Consider the following 25,813-nt stretch of genomic DNA (forward strand, 5'->3'; position numbering starts at 1 on the left):
GTCTCCCCTGTATAGGAATATATATAATGGATGTACAAGTACAGGTTGTAGATACACAATTGATGACATATGAAAGTTTGGGTTTGGCCATGAGTCGTGTCAAATGGTAAGGCAACCACTCACAATAAACAGGAAATCCGGGTTCGAGTCTCAGTCCAGCAAAAATTTTCATTTTCATCTTTCCAGTATCCACTTTATGAAATTTCTATGAGATATGCTCTTCCAACAACTCGGTGGCCATACAGTCAATTCTCATTATGCAGCCCACTCTCAAAGATGTGTATTAGTTCTTTCATTCTTATTGAGCATTTTGGGTGCTGTTGGGTGAAATGTGCATAAATAAGGCACTTAATCATGATGAGCTGTAGACGACAGTTGAGTGGGCATGGCTCAGGCTGGTTCCATGACGCAGTGGTGTTTTGTTGAGACTACCATGAATTATCAATGTGAGTAGTGTGAAAATGAGTGCTGCTTGTTACTAGGTAGATGTCTTCATTTCAGTTGCTTGGGAATGTGTTCAAGAAGGAATGAATTCTGTGCTGTGGTGGCAAAAGTCATAAGGGGATTGTGAATTTCAATTACACTATGTTCTGTGCTTTATCACAGGTGTAAACTCTCAGTTGTCAGGGAAGGAATGAGAGCCACTGTTATCAGCTGCTGCAGTGTCTATAGTACAAGCAAATATTACCTGTTGGGCATGATTGCCACATCTGAAAGTTCACATCCATGTGCAGTCATCTGCCACAATACATGGACTTCCATGTTTTAACAGTGTGTGTAACCCTGATATTTAACAGCCCATTTTGTCAGTTATATAAAACTTATAAAGAGTAACCCAGTATCTTATGAATGGACTGACCATATACATTAATCTTTCTTCCTGTTTTTTCTATATTGACAGTTTCAGGTTCCTTGAGGCCAGTGTGGCCTTCATAATAAGGTACTATCAGTCTTGTATGAAACTAACCCTCGCACATATTTAGGCGCTTTTACCTATAGTGTCCTCACAGTACATTTGTTCTTGCAAGTTCAGCTAGTACTTAAATACAGCACCATGTGATTGGGAGTGTTACTTTTGAAGGTAATATCTGCTAAAATGACATCTGTGTAGTATTTCCTAACTAGGAAATTGAAATGATCACACAGGAATTTCGTTTCATATTGCTGAAGGGAGATGGAATAGTGTTTACTATAGATTGGCCTTTTGCATTAGAAACTGTTAGATGTTCATCATGCAGGTATTACTGAAGACAGGTGTAACATTGTTTAGCATAGATTGCCTGTTGCATTAGATGTTATTGGATGGTCGTCATGAAGAAACTTTCTCATGTTTTATTATAGTAAGATTCAGTGCGTATGAACTAAATGGACACTAGTTGGAAGGAAAAGTTTTTTTTGTGCAGCAAGTACAATGGGCATTTATTCTACAAATTTTGTTGAAGTATTCCATTCAGCATTCTGTTGTTTCAGTTTTGGATCGAATGATATGCATCAACTGTCAAGATGTGATTAAAGGAATGTGTCATCTATTCTCCAGAGCTGCAGCTGTTCGTGGAAAGAAGTACATGTGTGGTATGTTGGTTATTTCTCAAGATGTGTGGTACCCTTCGTCTCTCTACATTTACCAAATACCAAGAAAGACTGAAATCTACAGTTGATGCAGCACATCTATAATTAACGGCACCTCCGTGTGTGACATGCCATTTGTCCATATAATAACATTGATTTTTATACACCATTTGATTATGAGTGGCGATCCGTCTTTTGTGGATGTTTGTCTTACCTCCAGTGCTGCCTTTGTTATTCATTTTACAAAAATTATTTCATTTCTTGACTTCAGATATTTAAATCTTTTGTTGGGAGCTAGTAATACACCAGGGAGTCTCATTTTCTCTGTGAAGATGTACATAGAATTACTATCCTTCAATAATATGTGAAATTCCTCAGGGCAAGATACATTTTTTTATAACTAAGAGGAACTAAAATTAAAAAGATACTGTTCATGTAAACCAAATTAAGCACATCTCTCAAAATAGATACCCTTTGGGGGTGGTGGTCCGAGTGTGAGCACTTGCCTGCATGCACTTACATTAGACATAACTTGCATGACTTGGCAAATGATATGGTTGCAACTGATGCGGAAACTTCCTTTAATGATGGGCAAATAAATGCAAATGTTACGTATTAATATTATATGTGAACTTTCTCGTGTGGCTGTTTGTGGTGTGTGTTGAAATATATTACAAAAAAATTCTTGAAGGAGAAATGCCCTTGATTTCTTTGTTGTGGCATGCTTCAACAGTAGAAATACATAATTTAATTTTCAGTAAGCACGGAAATCATGTATTGGTTTATCCTCATAATATATGGAAGAGCTCTGATTCTGCCAACATGTTAGATTGTTCGCACTGTTTTAAGTGTTTTGGCAGACACATTGGTTCTTCATCAAATAGGAACACAGGTGTTGCACTTCTTACAAAGTTCATTGATCATTTACTGAGGTTAACATGGTTTTTGGTGCAGTAGGGGTGTAAAAATTTCATTAACTGGAGTGTTTTTACATTGTATTTTCTGATGTGTTTATTCATGCTGTTGAGACTTGGACATCATTTCTAATGTCTCCTGTGTGTTCGGTTCCTCTGTTCTGTATTGTGGTGGGTACAGGAATCAATAAGTGTGGCAGTTGTAAGTGAACCTTGTAAGAATACTGAAAAATTTTGTGTACATTCTATATGGAATTAGTAGAATGGAATGTTATTTGGTTACGTATACAATAGTGTACTTCTTACATTTCCACAAATGTGGAGTTCTTATTAAAATTAATTGAGGGTAAATGAAATCCTTGCAGAATTCTTTGTCTTGTGTTCCCATTGTGAAACTGAATAAATCAACTAAATTATTCACATAAAACCATTCGTGAAATTGTCACTGACAAATTTGTTCTTTTACTCAGTAAACGTGATATTGTGAAAACTGTTCAGGACAACCACATAACAATGTCAGCACAAATATCTTGATCAGTGTGTTATAGCCTTGATAAAGTATCTTAAAAATGATTCTGATGTGATATATTATTGATGTGATAGATGCTTGTGGAGTGTTTAAGGTTCCAGGCTTAAGTTGGTGTCAGTTAAGTATGCGAACAGTAGTAGGTAGACAGTTCTAGCCCTAAAAATTACTTCTTGTATTTCATCTCCTTTATTATGGTAGTCCAAGCATTATCATATCCCAAAAGAGAGGCTATGCCAAAAGAATAACAACTTTCATTAACAGGCAAAAGTCATGCTATAAATGATGTACTGACTGGTGATAAGAGCTAAATTGTATGCAGAAGAGCTAAACTTTATGCAGAATACATTCTTGCTTTTCATCTTTATTATTACGAGGGTTGGAACTTAAATAGTGGCAACTATTTATTCACAACCGCCAGTCCCATCGATCGAACAGAGCAGCCACAGCTCGTGCTGTATGTGCCCACGCGTTGTCATGCAAAGTGATTGGTGGGTTGTGCAGAAATTGTCGCCACTTCTTTCGCAAAGCTGGTCGCAGGTGATGCTCCAAACACGAACAGTAATATGACTTAAGTCCTTGTGACTTTGATTTGATTCTGAAGATGAAGGAACCACTTTGTGGCATTCGCTTCAGAACTGTTCCAGAGATTCGACTGGCTGTAGATTGCTCCATTGGCACCATCAAAGGAACAGGCTCTGCTAATGGCATACTACGCCGTCCACATCGCTGGCAACAGGTTCTACACAATGCTGTTGACTACTTTGAAGGACAGTAACAAGTTACAACCCTCGTATTTAAAAAGAAAAAAAAAAACCTCATGTTTGCTGCATAAAACTGGATCATGTAATGACTCATACACACTTAAGTATGAAAATCAAATCACATATTTTTTAACAGTAGCATTGTTGTGGGGCTAAAGAAGAAAGGAGCAGGAGGAGCACATGTGGTGAAAGAGGCAACTCGTGCAGCTCTTCAGGCACAAAAAATGCAACTCTTAATGTGTCATTAGAGAGTTTTAAGATTTTAATGTTACGGATACTCATTCTTAATATTTTATTTTCATTTTTTCATTTTTTATTTTTTTATCCCCCCCATAGATTTCATGCAATGAATTTATTGTTAAAAAGCAAAGTAACAGCATCCACAACTATCTGTCTGAATGAATTTTTGTTTGAGTTGATCTTGTTTGCTGAACTAAATTTTTTGGAGGTTGTTAACTTTTCTGTTGCACTTCTGATCCCTAACCACAAAATAAAAATTTGTAGGAGGAGAAGATTAACTGTTTGACTAAATGTCTTTATTTTTTGTTTTTTCTTCACCCTAGGTGAAAAATAAAAAAAGTAACGTTGTATGAAAGATGAGATGCTAATAATTCTTCGTTATGAAAACCATTGTTATATCCTTTGTGCACTTCCTCTAATTGTATTAAAAAACTTTAGTTATTTGTGTGACAGACTAATTATTCTATCCATTTTATAACAGTGTTTACATATCTTATTTAAAAATACAAAGATTGAGTTTTGTGTGTACGAAAGGGAACTATATTTTTCGTGTTTCATGCGTTATATTGTAGTGGTTACTTGTAATAGAAAATTTACTTTGAAGATATGCTGACTGTATTCTCTTCTTCTTCCACAAGGAATGTTACGGAGTTATTGAGCAACCAGTTGACAGTCTTCTTATGGAAGAGGATCAACAGGAAAACATTGACCCAGAAATAGCACGAATGAATCAAATGAATACACCTGGAAGTTCTCCTGGCCAGCATGGCATTATGCCAGACAAATCAGCTAGCACATTGGCATCTGCAGATTTACCAACAGACATGAGTGATACTACAGAGTCTGATGTGGAGAAGACAGCAGGTACAGTAATCCTTATAAAGTATATGGCTCGTAGGAAAGCAGGAACGGAAATATCCTAATGTTCTCCATATGCAATGTTCTAGAAGATCTGTTGTTATATTATGTTACATTAATATAATTTGTCACTGACAGGGAGAGGTCCCCTGTGGCGAGAACAACTTCTTGAAACCACCTATATGGTGGTGAAGGGTAAGGTCGCAGGCATCACTGTAAAGCCATTAACCCTGGTGGTCCCTTGTTTATGAGTAATTGATAGAAAAGAATTTGGCATAACAGTCTAGAGTGTTATAAATTATACATTCATTTTAAGTGATGGCATAGTGTGATGGCTGGTGTACAAAACTGATATGCTGAAGGTGATGAGTTTGAATCTTGTCAGATGCTTTCTAGATTTCTATTTTAAATTTTTGTCAAAATGACTTCCATTGCTATTTTTATTTAATTATATAATTAATTGGTTCAAATGCATTTCACCCCCTGGTGCTTTGCCGCACCATTTTGTCCACTGTATTAACATTTTTATTTCCTCTCATTTTGTCTTCCTATCATTCTTTTTTCATTTGGAATCTCTGTCCATCTGGTTTTAATTATATTTATTTATTAGCTTTGAGTTAATTTCTTCTGTTTTAATCATTTAATATTTTCATCCATGGTATTACACTATTCCTCATTTTGCTTGATTTTTTTTATAATAATCCCTTATTTCAGTTAAAACTTAAATGTCTTGTTATGACCATAAAAATTTTAAGATTACCAATGATAATAAAGCATTTGCTTAAAGTCAGGAAAATTAGGGAAAGAATTGTACAGACAATATTTGCAATCTGTAATGAAACTGGAACTCAGAGGAAATGATTTTTGGTACTTATTGATTCATGGAATGGTTCTTTGGAGAGCACAATATGTGTTTCCTCCAAAATGTACTCACCTGTGTCAGCCATGTGAAGAACTTTATCATCAGGTGAAATATAAGATAAAAATACTTCAGAGTGCACCTGAATTACTTCAAGGTAAATGCAAAATTGCTGAATGTGAAGATGTAATCAACATCCATTCAGTTGTAAATTGGATTATGTTTGCACCAGCATATGGTAACATAATGCGGTATTCCTGCTATGGATCGAAATTGTGTAATGGAAAGCTCTTATTTCAGGACAGTAATGTCGTGAACTCCCCTTCAAATTTGATGAAGAAACAATGTGAATATAGAAACATAGCATTTACATTTTGTCCATGGTGCAACACCATTTCATCTTTCAAATGTTTGATGGTTAACATCCAAAAACTGCATGTCTCTCAGCAAAAAATTAATTTTCGTGACTGATGCAGTATCAGTATAATTACTATTAAATTATTTTGCCTTTTGTTCTTTAGCTGCTGAATCAGTATTTTTAAACACTTAAATTTTGCAATACATAAATAAAAATAATTAAGACTAGTTTAACAAAGATTCCAAATGGAAAAAAAGAGAGGAAGACAAAATTTGAGCAAAATTGGTTTAGAAATTTAAAAAAGTACATTTGAACCAATTAACTGAATGGATATAATGATGGAAGTCATTTTGATAAAAATTTAAAACTGAAAATCTAAAAAGTAGACAGGATTCAAATCCATCACCTAGCATATCAGTCTAGTATGTTACCAACTTTTTTCTGTTGTTTTCTGTTGCTTTCTCATAAACAGTGGCCCAGGATGAATGGCTTTAGGGCGTGATGCCTTGGACCCTAACCTACACCACGAAGTAGGTGGTTTCAAAAAGCTGATCCGACCACGGGGGACCTCTCCTCCTTTGATGTGAGATTAAGATATATATCTCAATTTCACTACATTCTGAGGCACTGTAATCTTTCGATGATGGTAATCATAGTTGCTACTTGCAATGACAAATCTAATTAGCCTCAAAATTAATTTGGTGTGTGTGTGTGTGTGTGTGTGTGTGTGTGTGTGTGTGTGTGTGTGAGAGAGAGAGAGAGAGAGAGAGAGAGAGAGAGAGAGAGAGACTGACTTTAATCTTTAGTCTTGTGACACACTGAGTTGCTCATACACTTTGCTTGCCCTTTTAGGAAAGTTACCTAAGACAACATGTGGTGTCAGCTTCCAAATGTGTAAGTTCATGGAGAAATTCATAGTTTTAAATTTTATGTAGAGTGACACCTGTTGGAATAATAATGGACAATTGCATGTGGTGGAAGCTATTTCATTTTGTGATAAACTCTACTAATATTACTGTCTTTGATAGTTCTAAATGGATGTCATGTGATAGTAACTGTTACAGTCAATGCCAATGTTACATTACCACATGGATAGCTGGTTAAAAATTGCAGTTGCTGTGTTATTCACAACATAACAAGTTTTGTGAAATTTTGTTCATCCCTTGATTTTCATTGTGAGTGATACAGTTAATATAGTTCCATGAAGAAGTGAAATATTTTTTTCAAATTAACAGAATTTAAATGACAACTAAGGAAAATAGCATGTTTCCCATTTATAGCATTCTCCAGTTACCTTTAAGTTTAGTTTAGTACTGAATTCACAGTAGGCTTCAAAAGAGCCTGTATGATAACAGTGTGAATATTTAACCCCCGACTTTGAGATAATGTGAACTTTGCATGTAGGGGAATGCTCACCAGTGGGCACAGCAGTGGAATCTCTCTTGCATCAGAGAGTAACTTCAGTGTTATCTGAAACATGAGGATGACACAAACCTTAACATAAACAGCACACTGAGCAAGACAAATGGGTATTTAAGAAAGAAAGAAAGTAAGTAAGTTAATGTCCTAGCTGAGGTTACATTTATACACGCACAAAGTAGTTACACAAGTCATCTATAAGCAGCATGGAAATTTGGGCTCCAAGCCAAGCAGCATCAGATTGAGTTAAAATTTTCAGATGGACAGAGATTTAACACAAAGTTGGGGCATGTCTCCACTCTAATTTATGAGATTCATGTTGTTTTTGAAGATATTAGTGCACAAAAAATACAGCTTTCAAAATTGCATTTGTTAACTTGAAATCTGTGTGATTTTAAGTAAGCATTGTAATTTTTGAGGTTGTGAACACCACTGGAGTCTAAGCAGTGCCTTTTGCACCAACGAAAACATTGTTCAGAACATCATAGGCCAAGTGATGTGGCGCAGTGGTTAGCATACTGGAATTGCATTCGGGAGGACAATGATTCAAACCCGCATCCGGCCATCCTGATTTAGGTTTTTCGTGATTTCCCTAAATTGCTTCAGGCAAATGCCAGGATGGTTCCTTTGAAAGGGCACAGCCGACTTCCTTCCCCATCCTTTCATAATCCACTGGGACCAATGACTTCACTGTTTGGTCCCTTTCCCTCAACCAGCCAGCCACTCGACATCTAAGATACCCTTCCTTGTTTCAAAAGGCATGGGAGGATCTCATTCTGCTAGTTACAGAGATATATGGGAGTCCAAGTACATAAGTTATTGACAACATAGATTTTTCCATCATATTAACTAATGATATTTTTGTTGGCTCTGCAGCCAGAACATATAATCATTTACACACAAAATTTCAGTGGTCCATATGTCTACCATACTCAAGAGAGAATGCTATTTGCTAATCACAATGAAATTAATTCATACCATCAACATTGGCCCTTTTATGCACCACAGAAAACAAACAGTGGGTGTGCCAGAAATTGTCACTGCAGCCACCTAACGCAAGTGGAAGTACTACACCCGATGATAAAACCTAGCAGGAATAATGACTGTCCTTTGAGCACCTCTGTCAATATATCCTGCAGGCTGAGTCCAAGACCATTGTTTTTTAATGTGAGTTAAAACAGGATTCCACATTTTACCTAAAGGGTAGTCCTTGTCGCTATTTGCAGTTTTGTCCTCCAATTTAATTTCGACTGATTCCTTTAAAAACACAGATCCCAATTGCAAGATGCAGGGGCATCTATATGTGTCTCATTGTAATCATTCTTTGTCCCTTGGTTAGACAGTCCTCTGCCATCACAGATTTCTCAGGTTTTTGTGCTCTACACATCTATTGTGAATGGTGCAAATTGTAAGGTCAGTGTGTGTGTTTCCACGATGGCAAGAGATCTTGTAAACATCAGACTTCCTCAATCCTTGATCAGCATTTACCGAGCCAAGGTTCGCTCTGATCTTCATATGGCAGTAAGGGAACCAGTATGACTGCATCTTCTACTAGCTGCAGTGAAGGTTGAAACTCAAAGACATTACAGATCTGTTTGACCATGTAACCATTCTACTTTAACACGAGCTTTAGGTATTGTAGCTGCTGTGTCATTCTTTCTGCATCTGAGATGACGTAAGCCTTCCTTGTTGACATTCGCAGGAGCCCTGTGCATTGGTATGGTGGATCACAACTAATTGCATGTAGATACCAGTCCTTATGCATTGGTATTTTATAAACACTGTATCCCAGAGGCCCATTGTTCCTTCTGTAGACCAGTACATCCAGAAACAGAAGCTTTCCATCCCTTTTTACACTCCATTATGAACTTAATATTGAGTTGAAGGCAATTAGAACAATCCTGGAAATGGTTCAGACTGTGACCACACTGTAAATGTATCATCAATGTATCTCTAAAAGCAGGTAGATTTTAAAAACTGCCACACTCAGTTTTTGTATTCAAAGTCTTCCGTAACTAAATTGGTAACTATGGTGGGTAAAGGATTACCCAGAACCACTCCATTAGCTTGTTCAAAATGATTGTCATCGCATAAAAAGTAAGTCAATGTCAGCATGTGATGACAAATTTCATCATTTCTGTGTCCAGTTTTTCCTTATTAACAGCAAGGGCCCTTGAAGAGAAGCCTAGGTAAAAAGAGAGACATACATCAAAGCTCACAAGCAAATTCGAGGGACCGAAACGCAGAGACTTCAAATGTTGGATGAATTGCATAGAACTGGAAATATGGTGTTCACATTTTCTGATGTGAAGGCTAGAAACAGACACCTAGTTGTAAATATGGGGTGAACCCAAATCGCTCAAAATAGGAACCCTGTCTTTGTGGCCTTTTGGCCAACCGTCTAATCTTGCCAGAACAGCAACACTGGGATGACTGTTTTTGAAGCAAATATTTGGGTACAAAAATCTTTCTCAGAAGTGAAAGAGTCTTCTAGTTTATTAATTCAGTATGGTAATTTTGTGTAGATGATTGTATGATCCGGCTACAGATGTGACAAAAATATCATTACGTCTAGCCTACATAATGCTTGAATGCTGACCTATTCTGTGCGTACACATCGAATGGGTGGCAATGATAGGCAACAGTCAGAGGCCAGTGTAACTAGCAGCATGGCTGTGGCATACCTTACTCTATTCACAGAATCACTTCTGAGTGAGAGACTGTCATATAAGCCCTGGCTTTTGCCTCTGGTGACAGTACTCACAATTTTACAATGCTTGTGTTATGTTTCCACCATTTAGAACATGGTGCACAGAAAGCTTTTTATTTACTGGTGAGATGGCAGGGGCTTACTTGGTTTCTACTAATGTTTTGAATACACATTTTGTTGATTTTAATGCATTTTTACAGCACTAATAATTCATAACTTGTGTATGGTTGCTAATAATGTTGCTGTTCACTCTAACCCTCTCTCCCTGTAAAGTGCATTACACTTCAGTGTCCTTATCTGTCCATTCATACACAGACAGAAAATTTGATGCATGGGATAGGATAATTGTTGGTGAACTAATAATAATATTAGATTCCCTGTAGTTGGTGATTCACGATAAGTGGCTGTAGTTAATTCGTAGTCAGGTTTCTCAAGTACTGTTCAGATTATCCAGTACTTGCACTAACATATAAAACTGTCCATAATCATAGTACATAATTTGAGTTCTTTAGTTATCATAAATAGGCATTTAAAAAAGTTATGTCTGCAAATATAATACTTAGGACAAATTCTAGTACACTTTTGTAAAATTGTATCTTACTCGGGAAGTAATTTACACTGTAATTAGAGAAGCCTGTGACTGCCTACTTAATTAGATAAAATATATTATAAGCAAATGAACAAATATTACATCTGTGCCTACAATGATATGTCATCTGCAATGTAAAATGTGATGCATTCTTCTCTGTGGTCTCTGTACAAATTGCACACTTCTGTGTTTTGATGGTTTGGTAGCCAGTATCTCTGAAAAGTTTGTAACCCACTTCTGACTTACATGGCCTCATAATAATTAACTCTCAATAATTTGAAGTATGGGCTAGAATTTGTGCCTGTTCAAACAGACAATATTTACGTAGAGCTTTCTTTTAGTCGCTGGTGATTTTTATAGATTTCTGTACCAGATGTGCTGCTGGTGTTCAATAAAGTGTTGGAAAACAGTTTATATTCAGTCCCACATCGGTACAGTCACATTCACACAGAGTATTGTAAGTACATAGGACTCTCGCTTGAGACCATTACTGCCTTCACAGGACACATTATCTCTTCGATTTCTTTGGACAGAAAAAACCAGTTTTAATGCATTGGGTGTTAATAGTCAGTCTATTTTTCTCAATGATATTCCAGTTAAGACTATTAATGTCATATGATAATTGTTTTATGCCGATTGATTGGATGTGAATTTGCATTTGAGTGTGTGCCGTGAATTTGCATTTGAGAGAGTGCTGTTCTAGTGATCTGTGCCCAGTAGTTCTTTTGTCTGAACAGACACTAGATAGTTTAATTCAGCACTGAGAGAGTCGTTGTCTAATAAGTTTTTAGCGTTGTGTGTCAGAACTCTGACACAAAAACCTAAAAGCATGTCAAACAAGGATGATCATGACGGCAAGAGAAACTGTCCAACTGCTTTGTTCAGACAAAATGACTACAGAGTATATGACATGAGATTAGTGCTCTCAGTAAACTATAGGCACATACTTGCTCAATCAGGTGCACACATTCGCAATCAACACAAAAGAATCAGAATTTTCTGTTTCTCCCAGTCTGTGGAGCAACAGTAAGTAAAAAAGACAAATTATATACAGTGTATTTTACAATTTCTATTACAGGCTTCTGAAGGTTGTAAAGGGACTTAGCAAATGAAGTTTTGATAAGGAATGCATGTCCATAAGTGTATAATTTGGATGTAAAGTAAATTTGAAGATCAGATCACTTTTAAATCTTTCACTTCACACTACACACATGCAGCAGAAACAGTGGGCTTCAACCCGTGTGCTCTGCCCAAGTCCACGGCACGGGCAATGTTTTGAGTATTTGTTGTCAGGTTATCTTTTGTGTGACGTAGATGACATCGTAAAAGGTGTGTGTGTGTGTGTGTGTGTGTGTGTGTGTGTGTGTGTGTGTGTGTGTGTGTGTGTCTTACCACCACAGCAAGCACTCAATGGTTGCGAACATACCAGTTTCTTGCAGCCGTTGTTGTAGTTGTAGAGAAATAGAGAAATGATATGTGGTATCATAATTGCAACAGGGGCTGATGAAGGTGACTAAAAAATCCTAGAATACTAAGTGGAAGACAGTCATGGCCCCAGTCTTAGATATTATGGTAATTTGTGTGAATGTGACAGCACTTAGCTTGGACTGAATCCAAACTGATTTTCAGCGCACTTCGACAGTGCTGTGAAATATAACAAGGTGAAATAACTTCACTCACTTTGATACCACTCTCGATATAGGTGTTACTGTATCTTTTCTTATGGCAGAGAACTGGAAGACAGTATGTCACTTGATATTTTATTTTAGTATATAAGCTTATTTCGGCTTTATTGCCTTCATCATTACGTATCCTGACCCCGTAAATGAATGGACGTATGTCAACTTTGAGTCTGGTTTTTTTTCATCATATTTTTAAAGTTGTTACATAATTTGCTGTTGCATGTGTTTTTTGCCCCCATTGTCTGACAGTTGTAGAAATTCAAGTTTGAAACTAGTTGTTTACTCAGAACAACTAGCCATCAAAACTGAATTTCTGCAACTGTCAGATGGGGAAAAAAGTATTATAATATATATAGAACAGCAAGTTATGTAACAACTTTAAAAAGTGACATCTAACAACTACAGACAGCAATAATAGTTCACTCAAAGTTCACATATGTCAATCTACAATGCCAGGACTTTTACTGATGAAGGCAATAAAGGCAAAATAAGCTTATATACTAAAATAAAATATCAAGCAGCACACTGTCCTGCAATTCTTTGTGTTACATCACACTGTACATAATATATGCTGCAGGTCCCACAATAAAGTTTCTTTTTCTCCTTTATTTTGCACACTTGATATACAAACCATCCTGTAATTTCCTAAATCTTATTGTTCAGAGTACAGTTCACATATGGCTGATGATAACAGTAGAAATATTCTGTATAGAAACATTTTCTTTAAGGGTGTATGCATAATTGAAGACTCACAAATATCAAATGCACTGGAATATCTGACTCCACTAATAATGATTTGTGTTTGGATTGACCTACCTCTTTTGAGTGCCTGTTTCTATACTACACTATGTAATCAAAAATATCCAGATATTTGGCTGAAAAGACTTAAAAGTTTGTGGTGCCCTCCTTCGGTAATGCTGGAATCGAATATGGTCTTGGGCCACCCTTAGCCTTGATGACAACTTCCACTCTTGCAGACATACAATCAGTTAGGTGCTGGAAGGTTTCTTGGGAAATGGCAGCCCACCCTTCACAGAATGCTGCACTGAGGAGAGCTATTGATTTCGGTTGGTGAGGCCTAGCATTGATTCGGCGTTCCAAACCATCCCCCAGATGTTGTATAGGATTCAGGTCAGGCCTCTATGCGGGCTAGTCCATTACAGGGATGTTATTCTCCTCCACAAGCCATGCATTATGAACAGTTGCTCAATTGTGGGGAAAGCTGCAATCGACATCCCCGAATTGCTTTTCAACAGTGGGAAGCAAGAAGATGCTTGAAACATCAGTGTAGGCCTGTGCTGTGATAGTGCCACACAAAACAACAAGGGGTGAAAGTGCCCCCCCCCCCCCCCCCCCCCCCCCCCCCATGAAAAACGTGACCACACCATAACACCACAGCATCCAAATTTTACTGTCAGCACTACATACATCAGCAGATGACTTTTGCGGGCATTCGCCATACTCACACCCTGCCATCGGATCGCCAGTTTGTGTACCGCGATTCTTCACTCCTCACAATGGTTTTACACAGTTCAATTGTCCAATATTTATGCTCCTTACACCAAGCGAGGCATCGTTTGCCATTTAACAGTGTGATGTGTATCTTATGAGCAGCCACTTGACGATGAAATCCAAGTTTCCTCACCTGCCTATTACACATTATGACCCTCTTCAACTGTCAGTGGTCTCTGTCGGCCAGCAGACAAGGTTGGCCTGTACGCTTTTGTGCTGTATGTGTGTCTTCATGTTTCCACTTCACTATCACATTGGAAACAGTGGACCTAGGAATGTATAGGAGTGTGGAAATCTCACATACAGATGTATGACACGAGTGTCACCCAATCACGTGACCACGTTCAATCCATGAGATCTGTGGAGTGCCCATTCTGCTCTCTCACAATGTCTAATGACTACTGTGGTCACTGATATGGAGTACCTGGCAGTAGGTGACAGCACAATGCACCTAATATGAAAACCATATAGTTTTTAGTGGTGTCCGGATACTTTGACTCACATAGTGCATGTCAGGAACATCTTGTACTTTTCTCTAAATCTTATAATTAAGCAAATATTACTAACCAGAAATATTTTTACATAAATATTCAGATTTTAGGACAGGAAACTTTCAAAAAGTCTAGTGTTACTGTCTCCTAACGCAAATTTTTCTTTATCCAAGAACGTATGCTATTACTAGAAAGGAAGATTTCTCGTAAACAATAACATGAGAGATAGTGTGAAATTTTTGGTTCTACCAACTTAATATGAAATAGGAAGTTTTTGTGAAATATTGCGAAATTTGGCATTTTCTCAATTCCTAAGTAAAAAGTCTTACAAATGTGAAGGCAGAAGTTTACTGATGTTGGCCATTGATAGTTATTTACTGTTGAAACTGGATCTTGAGTCTGTCTTGAGTCAAGTCTGAGGTTACCCATATAGTCTTAAAATAAGCATTCATTTCCTTTTTAACAAACTGCTGCATACATGTGGCACAGCCTGTAAGAGCTTTATCTGCCAAAGTCAATTTTCCAGACCCTTTTGCACAAGAAGTCATAGGAAAAACATCACACTTTGGAAAGATCTTAAGTGCAGTTTTTTAATTAAACTGGATATTTTCACAGTATGCAAATACAAATACAAAAACTACCAGGCGCAGCACTTGAGTTTTGCAGACACGGCCTTTCATGTTTGCTTCTTTCAGTCAGTCGGGCTACACTACAGATCAGGCTCTGTCCACCCGCAAGATACACAATCGTGGGACATCACGTTCTGTCTTGTGAGTGGTAGTTAGAAGCAAGCCAAGCAACTGCATGTCAATTACTTGATTTTGAAGCTGAAGTGCCATATTTGGTGGTTTCCGTATATACAATCTTATGAAAATTTGCAGTTTAAGTGATGCACGGAATTAAAGATCTCTCCAAAATGCACAATTTTTGGAACAATTTGCTGTGTTAAAGTTTTTAAATGTAAGGGTGTTGGATAACGCTGTTACCCGTATTCCGAGTTTAAACAGTTCAAAGACTGTCACCATTTTGGCAAGAAGGAATTTTTAATGAAGAAACTTGCAAGCTTTTGAAAAACAAGAAGTACCTCAGTCAGAGATAAAGTAAACAGTGACTAGCTTGCCAACTTTTACAGCTACAGATACAGACGAGTCTGGCTTTGCAATGTGGTTGCTGAACAACATTTTCTGGATTCATTTTTCAGTGTACTTCTGAACAAAAAAGTGACTTTGGTGGTCAAGATAAATGGGACATCTTCTCTCAGGTTACAGTCGCAGTGGCACCGATATCAGTGGAGTCTGTTGACGACAAACATCAGCCAGAGGCAGCTGATATTTTCAAAACGGTATACCACTACAGGTGTGATCACCAGGTAGCCGATCTCATCGTCCAAACGTAAAGATTTCAGATGACAATAAGTGACAAGAATGGTGTTTCTTACATTTATATTTACTGCAATAGATCTTTTTTGGGATGTCGTAGGTTTGTATTAACTGTCTACTAATTATTATTACTGCTTACTGTCATTTTTTATGTCAGTGGGATGGTGATTCTGTTATGCGAATTGGTTTGCAGATATGGTGTATGGGTTTCCACTTTCCAGTGCTTCAGGTGTTCCAAATATTTTGTTCTAAAGTTTATGCTTGTCTTTCACATGTATGCTGGATGACAGTCATTGGAGGTTAATTGATGTGTGTTTGCACAACTTCAAATAAATACAGCAGAACAGGGTTTGTAATCTTGCTTTTTTCCTCTCCTCATCTCAGTATGTTTATAAAGCTTGTCTGGTTATTCCAGTAACTTACGAAAAAGTGTACAGTAATCACAACATTCTTTTTGAGACAGGCATAGCTCATTCAAATGCATTCAGCATCTTTTTAAGTGCAGAAACCACAGTGTAGCAGCACTGAAACATCATGGTATCCATCTTGACCTAGGAGGTTAGATTCTAATGTACTTCATACATAGAATAGAGTCTAACCTAATCCAACTTCCTTGACCTCACCAAAAACTGATGAAGGGGATTGGATGCATTGTGACCAAACTGTTGGCCGATGTTATTGGGTGACCTCTGCCAACTATTGTTGGTGCCACTGTGAACACAACCTTAGTGCTGCTGTCATCTCACAAATAGAAATTTGAAGTGATGAGAATGCTTTCTTTCGAGTAACTTTCAACGCTGTTTGGATGCAGAGTTATTTGTCGTTTAATTGGCAATGTTCGAAAGGTTCTAAAAAGATTTTTTTTAGCAATGACACCATATGTTATATATGTGATGCCAGTAAATATAATATACAGTAGACTTTCAACTGTCTGACTCATGACTATTAGACCTACTTATTAAAGCCATAATAATACTTCCCCACGATAAAATGAGAATTAATTTATTGTACATGCTATATTTTTCCAAAGCTTAAGGAATAAAGTGCTGGCTACAACATTGTGTGGCATTTCAAAATTTTTTGTGTGTCTTTTGTGTTTCCAGCACATTTGGAGTCACAGTTATGAGGTACATGCTGTTTTGTTAATACTGAATACATTACTGGAACCACTCTCCAACAAACAATACATAGAAGCCCTCTACCATTGCTCACAAACAATATTGAACATGCATAGAGAGCAGCTGTACTGGCAGCCCTGTGTTTTTTGTTTCATCAGTTGTGTATTGGATACCCAAAGTGTGTGTTAATCTGCTGTTTTGTGTGGTTCTTTGTGTTTTAATCAAAGAGTCCAAAATTAACTATGAATGGAAAAAAAAAACTTGTGGTGACTGTGAATTGAAAACCATTTTTGTTGTTACAGTCTTCAGTCCAGAGACTGGTGTGATGCAGCTCTCCGTGCTACTCTATCGTGTGCAAGCTTCTTCATTTCCAAGTAACTACTGCACCCTACATCCTTCTGAATCTGCTTAGTGTATTCATCTCTTGGTCTACCTCTACAATTTTTACCCTCCGCATTGCCCTCCAATACTAAATTGGTGATCCCTTGATGCCTCAGAACATGTCCTACCAATCAATCCCATCTTCTATACAAGTTGTGTCGCAAATTCCTCTCCTCCCCCAATTCTATTCAGTACCTCCTCATTTGCTACATGATCTACCCATCTAATCTTCAGCATTCTTTTGTAGCACCGCATTTCGAAAACTTGTAGTCTATTCTTGTCTAAACTGTTTATCTTCCACATTTCACATCCATACCTGGCTACACTCCGTACAGATACTTTTAGAAAAGACTTCCTGACACTTAAATCTATACTCGATGCTAACAAATTTCTCTTCTTCAGAAACGCTTTTCACGGCATTGCCAGTCTACATTTTATATCCTCCCTACTTTGACCATCATCAGTTATTTTGCTCCCCAAATACCAAAACTCATATACTACTTTAAGTATCTCATTTCCTAATCTAATTCCCTCAGCATCACTTGATTTAATTAGACTATGTTCCATTATCCTCATTTTCCTTTTGTTGGTGTTCATCTTATAGCTTCCTTTTAAGACACTGTCCATTCTATTCAACTACTCTTCCAGGTCCTTTTCTGTCTCTGACAGAATTACAATGTCATTGGCAAACCTCAAAGTTTTTATTTATTCTCCGTGGATTTTAATTCCTATTCCAAATTTTTCTTTTGTTTCTTTTACTGCTTGCTCAGTGTATAGATTGAATAACATTGGGGATAGGCTACAACCATGTCTCACTCCCTTCCTAACCACTGCTTCCCTTTCATGGGTTCTGTACAAATTGTAAGTAGCCTTAAGTCATAGGGTCAGTATTGCCTCATGTGTTCCATTATTTCTATGGAATCCAAACTGATCTTCCCCAAGGTCAGCTTCTACCATTTTTTCCATTCGTCTGTAAAGAATTTGTGTCAGTATTTTGTAGCCGTGCCTTATTAAACTGACAGTTCAGTAATCACAAACTACCTGCTGTAATGTGACTGGATTCTATGGTAGCAGCCAAAACTATTCCTTTGGAGTCAGGGATAGGAAAAAGTACTGTTGATGAATGGAAGAAAAATAGAGCAAAAACTGAAAAGCGATGTGCTTCCAAAGCAATTGGAAATGTAATAAAAATTAGGAAGAAAGTGTTGAAAGGTAAATTAAAGAAGTTGAGAAAGCTTTATTTTTGTGGCATGAGCATTGAAGAGGGAAAAGTTTTCCCATTACTGGGCCGATATTGCAGAAAAAAACATTGCAGTACCAGTGACAAGTAGAAGGAGAAGATTCAGAATTTACTGCCAGTGGTGGATGGCCAGATCAGTGCAAGAAAAGATTTGGTATTCATCAGATTATCATTAGTGGAGAGGATTCATCCTCTGAGGCTTTGGCCATTCTTTAATGACCCTCTTCAAAGGAGAGGAGAGAATTTTTTGTGAACAGTTGTAGAATTGTGATGTGGGTGGCTTAAATTACAAGATTCTCCTTACAAAAATACTTGTTGCAAAAAAGAAAATTGCAGTATCTGGATATAAGAAAAGTAAGGAGCAAGTTACCATATTGGCTTGCAGTAACGTAGCCCTACCTCACAAATTCGGTGTCACAGTCCCTACATTACACTCATCAAAAGAAATCATGGTTGAATTAAAAAATCTTTAAAACATAGTTCCAAAACAAATTTTTGCGAGCTTTAGAGAAATATATGAAAGACAAAAATTTACCAAGGGAAGCTCTGCAGCTGCTTCATAATGCGACCTCCCACCCTGCCGCTGATAATGTCATGGATGGAGATATCAGAGCATTATTTTCACCACCAAATGTGGCTGCTCTTTGTTACCCAGTGGACCAGGACATCCTTGAAATGCTAAATTAGTAGTATTGCCGCTGTCTCCTTAGTTCATTGGTACTAGTGAGTCATAATAATGAAGACTTGTAACTATTCTGAAAATGATCTTAGATGTCTTAAGGTTGTGATCGAAGTGTGGGAAAAGATTCTGCATGTATCATTAAAAATTCTTGGAAAATCTGTTAGATCATAAAGTGGACATTTTGACTTTGAATCCATGTGTGAAACAGGGGTCAAAGAGGGGAATGATGATATTGTTTTGTTGCTCAAAACTGTACTGGGGTGGGATGTGAGGATGTCACTGCAGGTGACTTCACAGAATGGATGACAAGTGACGAAATTGATGATCTAACTGACTATGATATTGTGGGAATGGTGACATGGAGGTGTGTGTGTGTGTGTGTGTGTGTGTGTGTGTGTGTGTGTGTGTGTGTGTGTGTGTGTGGTACGGGTGGGGGTGGGGGGGGGGGGGGGAAGTAACACAGGAGGAGGTGGCAAATGTAGATGGCAGGAGAAATCTCATCCCACATTCAGAACAGTTCAAGATGATTGAGGCAGCACTGCAGTACATTAGTGAGCAAGAGGAAGCTATGCCAGCTGGTAATGTCTGTTTGCGTAATTGGAGGGATAGTGCAACATGGAAGAGGGCTAAAGAGGGAGCCATCTATTGAAGACTTATTTTTAAAACCTCAAACTTGTAAGATTCATGTTTTTGTTTGACCCTGCTTTTCATGTGTGTAATCGTACATTCATACGTTATGATGCAGATCATTTTATGTTTCCTGTAATGATTTTTGAAGAGTTCAGTATGTATGTAACAAACACTTATAACTAGCAGTTATTATGTAAGAAATCTGAAAATTGTAATAAAATTGGATGCTGTGGCTAGTGTCAGAAGAGAGAATTTACAGAATTCTGGCCTATCTGGCTTGACTTTCCACCACATTAGGCTGGCTAGCAGACGGTCTTCTGTAACTGATAGGGATATATTCATTTTCAGCATAAGACTCAAAAATAATGACATACAATAAAAATAAGAATGTAAATGAAAATTAAGCCATCAGGAGATAAAAAAAACTGAAATTGGCTGGCAATTAAAATAAGTGTTGCTATGAAAATATGTTAGTTAATGAATTATAACATTTGAGCTCCTAGAAAACATATTGGTGGTCTTTGCTGGAACACAGAGGAAAATGAGCATTTTAAAAATCCAGGCCAGAAAATAGCTCATTTCAAGCCCATTACAAGAAAATATAATGAATAATCAAACAAAATAAATTCGTTTCCATATGTGTACTTGTATTACCTATCATTCCTGTCTTTTGTGTTGTTACTGAATATGTAATAGCTCTTTATTTTAATTGTAGTGGGCGGGTGTGCAATTACTGCTATGGGGAGGAGGGGTGGAGGAGCCATTGTTCTAGTGGTCTGGCTGGTGCTCAGTTCTCCCACCTGGACGTTGTTGGTTTGATGGTTTGGTGAGGGCTTCGGGAGACCGGAAGAGGTGTAAGGTGGCTGCGACAAGACAGATGGTGTGCGTGTAAACACAATATTGTTTCAATGAATCTAGTACAGCTGTAGGTGTGCATCCTTGTCTGGTGGCACAGCCTTGCATATACCCGTGGCATCTGTGTTCTGCGATGTGGTAATGTGAAGTGTCAGTCTCACCAAAGAAGCAGTGTTGTTAAGGTGGCAGTAGTTGCTAGCGCAGTCTGACCCGACAGTATGGTGACCTGGCGCTGTAAACATTCCACTGTGATGCTGAATCGGATTATGATGAAACCAGGTGGTGTTGCATCCTGCTAGTGAGGTGTCTGAGTGAGTACAGGATGTACTAACCGGTGCAGGTGGTGTTGGGTAATCACTGAGAAAAGTTCCTGGGAGTCAGCAATAAGCCACTGTTGCATACAGTGAAATGTATAAAGTCCATATTCAGCAGGCATTGAGTAAAGTTCCCTAAGTCATTTGCCTGCATTCAAATAGCTATAAGAAGCTACTGGTGTATTTATGTTAGACTCCTTCAAATCTTTGTGTGTTGCTGATACATTTTGTTGTAATAATGGAATGTCTTTTCTGCATGCTGATCATCATTAGCGCTCTGTGACAATAAATGTTCTTTATCAGAAATTTAACTTTGATGGTGTTGCATTGTAAAAATTGTTTAAGCACACATCAGTTCACCTACTGTACAAGAATGAAAATGATAAGTGCGCAATTAAAGGGCAGCAATATTACAAGTGGCTCCATATAAATTAAATAAATCTAGAAAACTCAGTGGTGGCTTCATGCAGCTGTGTCAGTAGGCGTAAGATGTTGCTCAGATATAAATGTATTCTGGACACACTTCAGTTTACAAGGATTCAGAGAGGCTGCAGAAGATAGAATGACTGTTAACAGTTTTCATAAAGATCAGAATTACGAGCTTAATAATGCACGGAAGGTCCATAAAGAGAAACTACATATATGTATGCACCATATGTTATATCATGAGGAGGAAAAAAGAAACTGCAGATGACACATCTTTGTTGGTACCACTGTCATCTCTGGTCACAGAGAACACCCACTAATACATTGTTTATGTGTGTGGATTTGTACTGCTGTTTGACACACTGTCGCTTTCCTGACTGAGGCAGTGGAGGATATAGTCAAAACCTTGGACTTTTATACTAATTTTAAATGAAAAATTCGTGAAGAGCCTTGTATATGACAAAACTGTTGCAAAAGACTTTGCAGTTATATTGCTTCATGATGACAACTTCTGATCCCCAGACCAATTTATAACGAAAATTACTCACACCTACAGTATAATGTGAGGGGCCACTATATTTATTTACATATACAATTCACAGCAATCTTGTTCCTCTCTCCCAAGTACTCCTCTACTGTCAGGCAGTAATTGTAATGCTTTGTGTACTCTTACAATAACTGTATGCTATTAACTTTGCATTGACAAGTACATACTCTCAGATCTCTTGAAATGACTCTACGGACTGTTTCTTGTGGGAGTATTTGTGGTGCATTGTGGGATATGAAGGTATTGTTCCATCTACCCAATAGGTCACTATTGAGTGTTTTACACCACAATTAAGTTGATTCCTCAAGCTAAAAGCCTGAATTTGTACTTGCAGACAGGAAGTGTCTGCACTTGACTACATAGTAGCTAACTGCAGTCTCTCAGGTAAAACTATTGCCTTACCATCTGTTGACAAAGGACAACTAAACATTGATAGCTGTGTGATATCTGTGTTGATATCTCTGGCAGGATATTAGCTAGTCAGAAGAAATCTGCAAGCATAACCTGTCCTCTTGTAAAGAAAAAAAAAAGTGTAAAGTACTATGTGAAAATATTAAGAAGTTTTGAAAAATGCACAACATACAACTGTATTATATTCATTTATTATTACTACCACTTTCTGTCATAAACCGTCATCTTTGTATGAAAGAATGAGCAGTACTACTGATATATCACATAAATTTTGACATGAAAACACATTTGCTGGTATATTCATTAAAATTGTGCATATCTAGCAAAGCGAAAATTCATAAATATTAAGTTCAGGCCTATTCAATAGCAACAGAGTAACTGGATGTTTTATGCCTGAAACTGGTAGTAATAATAAATGAATACAATGCAGCTCTGTATCATGCATTTTTCAAAGAAAAATTTATGCTGATAGCTGCCTGAAGAAAATTTTTAATATTTAAAAGACTACTAAATATTTCAATGCACAGGACATTTACTGTTTATCAAGTCCTTGAAAATGCAAAGGAAGATACATACACATACACTGAAGCACCAAAGAAACTGGTATAGGCATGCGTATTCAAATACAGAGTTGTGTAAACAGGCAGAATACGGCACTGTGGTCGACAATGCCTACATAAGACAACAAGTGTTTGCCGCAGTTTTTAGATCAGTTACTGCTACTACAATGGCAGGTTATCAAGATTTAAGTGAGTTTGAACATGGTGTTATAGTTAGTGAATGAGCTATGGGACACAGCATCTTTGAGGGAGCGATGAAGTGGGGATTTTCCAGTACGATCATTTCACGAGTATACTGTGAATATCAGGATTTCAATAAAACATCAAATCTCCAACATCACTGCGGCCGGAAAAAGATCCTGCTAGAACGGAATCAACGACGACTGAAAAGAATCGTTCAATGTAACAGAAGTGCAACCCTTCTGCAAATTGCTGCAATTTTCAGTGCTGGGCCATCAGCAAGTGTCAGGTTGCAAACTGTTCAGTGAAATATTATCTCTATGAGGTTTTGGAGCTGAAAGCCCACACGTGTATCCTTGATGACTGCACGACACAAAGCTTTATGCTTCGCCTGGGTCCTTGAACACCGACATTGGACTGTTGATGACTGGAAACATGTTGTTTGGTCGGACGAATCTCGTTTCAAATTGTATCGAGCAGATTGATGTGTATGGGTATGGAGATAACCTCATGAATCCATGGACCTGCATAATCTGGTGGAGGCTCTGTAATGTTGTGAGGTGTGCACGCTTGGAGTGATATGGGACTCCTGATATGTCTAGATATGAATTTGGCCAGTGACACGTACATAAGCACCCTGTCTGATTACCTGCATCCATTCATGTCCATTGTGCATTCCAATAGGCTTGGGCAATTCCAGCAGGACAATGCAATACCCCACACATCCAGAAAAGCTACAGAGGAGACCCAGGAACACTCTTATGAGTATAAACACATCTGCTGGTCACCAAACTTCCCAGTCATGAACATGAGCATATCTGGGATGCCTTGCAATGTGCTGTACAGAAGAGGTCTCCACCCCCTCTTACTCTTACAGATTTATGGACAGCCCTGTAGGATTCATGGTGTCAATTCCCCCCAGCACTACTTCAGACATTAGTCAAGTCCATGCCACATCGTGTTACAGCACTTTCGTGTGCTTGCAGGGGGGGTCCTACATGATATTAGGCAGGTGTACCAGTTTCTGTGGCTCTTCAGTGTATATTTCAAGCTGTATCTCGTAGCAATTGCTAGGAACTAACAAGAAGTAATTGCAGTGTATGAATTTGTTTCAAAGATGACATGAAAGTATACCATATTAGAAGTTTTTTATGCTTTAAATCTAATAAAGGTCTATTGTACCGGAGGGTGTTGGCAAGGAGTGGTTTTGTCACTACGCCTGTGGAACGTAGTGGTGAAAGAACTTGTCAAAAAGTTAAATACTAGAGTTAACTTTCACCAAGTACACACAGATGGTTTAGTCATAATAGTACTTGACAAATTTTGTAGTACAGTTAGAGCAATGGCACAATGTACATTGAACATTTTGCAAAACTGGTGCAGGACACATGATCTAAGGGACAGTCCCAAGAAAACTGTTGCCACACTGTTCATGAGGAAGCTTATCAAGAACACATACTGGAATCTCAAGTTTTTGAGAAAACTTTACCAGTGGGGGACAGTGAAGTATGTAGGGGTAATCCTGGATGCAAAACTATCTTGGACCCCTCACATACAGAATGTATTTTCCAAGACAAAAGGTGCTCTTATGTGCACTAGAAGGTCCTGTGGCAAAAATTGTGGTCTAATACCCAGGAGCATGTACTAGATATACACCACTGTAATAAGACCGATGATAAGTTATGAGGTTACACTTTGGTGGAATAAAGTGCAACAAAGGTGGCTGCCAAAGAGCTTGGCAAGGGGCAGAGTTTGGCATGCGTAGCCATAACGGGCTGGGATGGAGACCATGCTGGACATGTTCCCATTATGCCTTTTGGTTATAGTGGAGGCAGCAGCAGGGCCGTACTGGTTTCAAAAAACTTGAAATAACTGAAAACCATTAGGAAATCCAGAATCCTCCACCAGTATAGTGAATTTGGTAAATATATGAATTATTGGGGAAATACCGGCTGACTGTACAACTTCTGGTTTCTGCAATAAATTTTCAAATGTAATAATTAGAGGTAGGGAGCAGTGGAAGAGTGAACTTCGATACCATTTGGGAGACTTAGACTGGTTTACTGATGCGTGGGAACCAGAAGAAGGTGCAGGGGGGTGAGGTGTATTGAGTACAGTCTACATTAGAGAGGGCAATCCCTCTAGCGAAGTTGGCTGTGGTATTTCAGGCAGAAATACCCAATATCAGAGTATGTGAAGAGGAGAATCTGTGCAGGTGCTATAAGGATCATGGCATCTACATTCATTCAGACAGGCGAGGAGCTCTGAAACCTCTTGTCAGTCCTTGCAGTGAGATCAGAGATCATTTCAGAATGCCATGAAGCTGTTGTAAGGTTGAGGGAGAGCAGCATGATAAACTTGTTGTGGTTCCCTGGTTACTCGGGAACCAGCGGCAGTTAACAATCTGATACGCTGGCCATGACAGGTAAAACAACTCCATTTGTTGGACCAGTACCTGTTGTAATCATTAAGGTAATGACATGAACAAAACTACATACATGGATTAGGTCGTAGCACAGAGAATATTGGACAAAGATCCAAAAACAGAAAAATGACAAGCTAGAACTATTCAAAGGTCTTCTACTCTTTAAAGGTATTG

The 25,813-nt window shown here is 38.0% G+C and overlaps 1 protein-coding gene across 4 annotated transcripts in view; it reads left to right on the forward strand.

The window, feature by feature from the left end:
* Positions 1 to 25,813, forward strand: part of LOC126297594 (protein Aster-B-like) — a 206,066-nt gene that overhangs the window by 133,271 nt on the left and 46,982 nt on the right. For 2 of the 4 annotated variants that reach the window (XM_049988569.1, XM_049988571.1), the window contains 2 exons: positions 4,652 to 4,877; positions 6,941 to 6,982. In XM_049988569.1, coding sequence (XP_049844526.1) covers positions 4,652 to 4,877; positions 6,941 to 6,982 — 268 coding nt within the window. The remainder of the gene's footprint in view (positions 1 to 4,651; positions 4,878 to 6,940; positions 6,983 to 25,813) is intronic. The other 2 variants (XM_049988570.1, XM_049988572.1) reach the window with 1 other exon arrangement.

This window comes from Schistocerca gregaria, chromosome X (assembly GCF_023897955.1).
Source record: "Schistocerca gregaria isolate iqSchGreg1 chromosome X, iqSchGreg1.2, whole genome shotgun sequence".
Classification (NCBI taxonomy): Eukaryota; Metazoa; Arthropoda; class Insecta; order Orthoptera; family Acrididae; genus Schistocerca; species Schistocerca gregaria.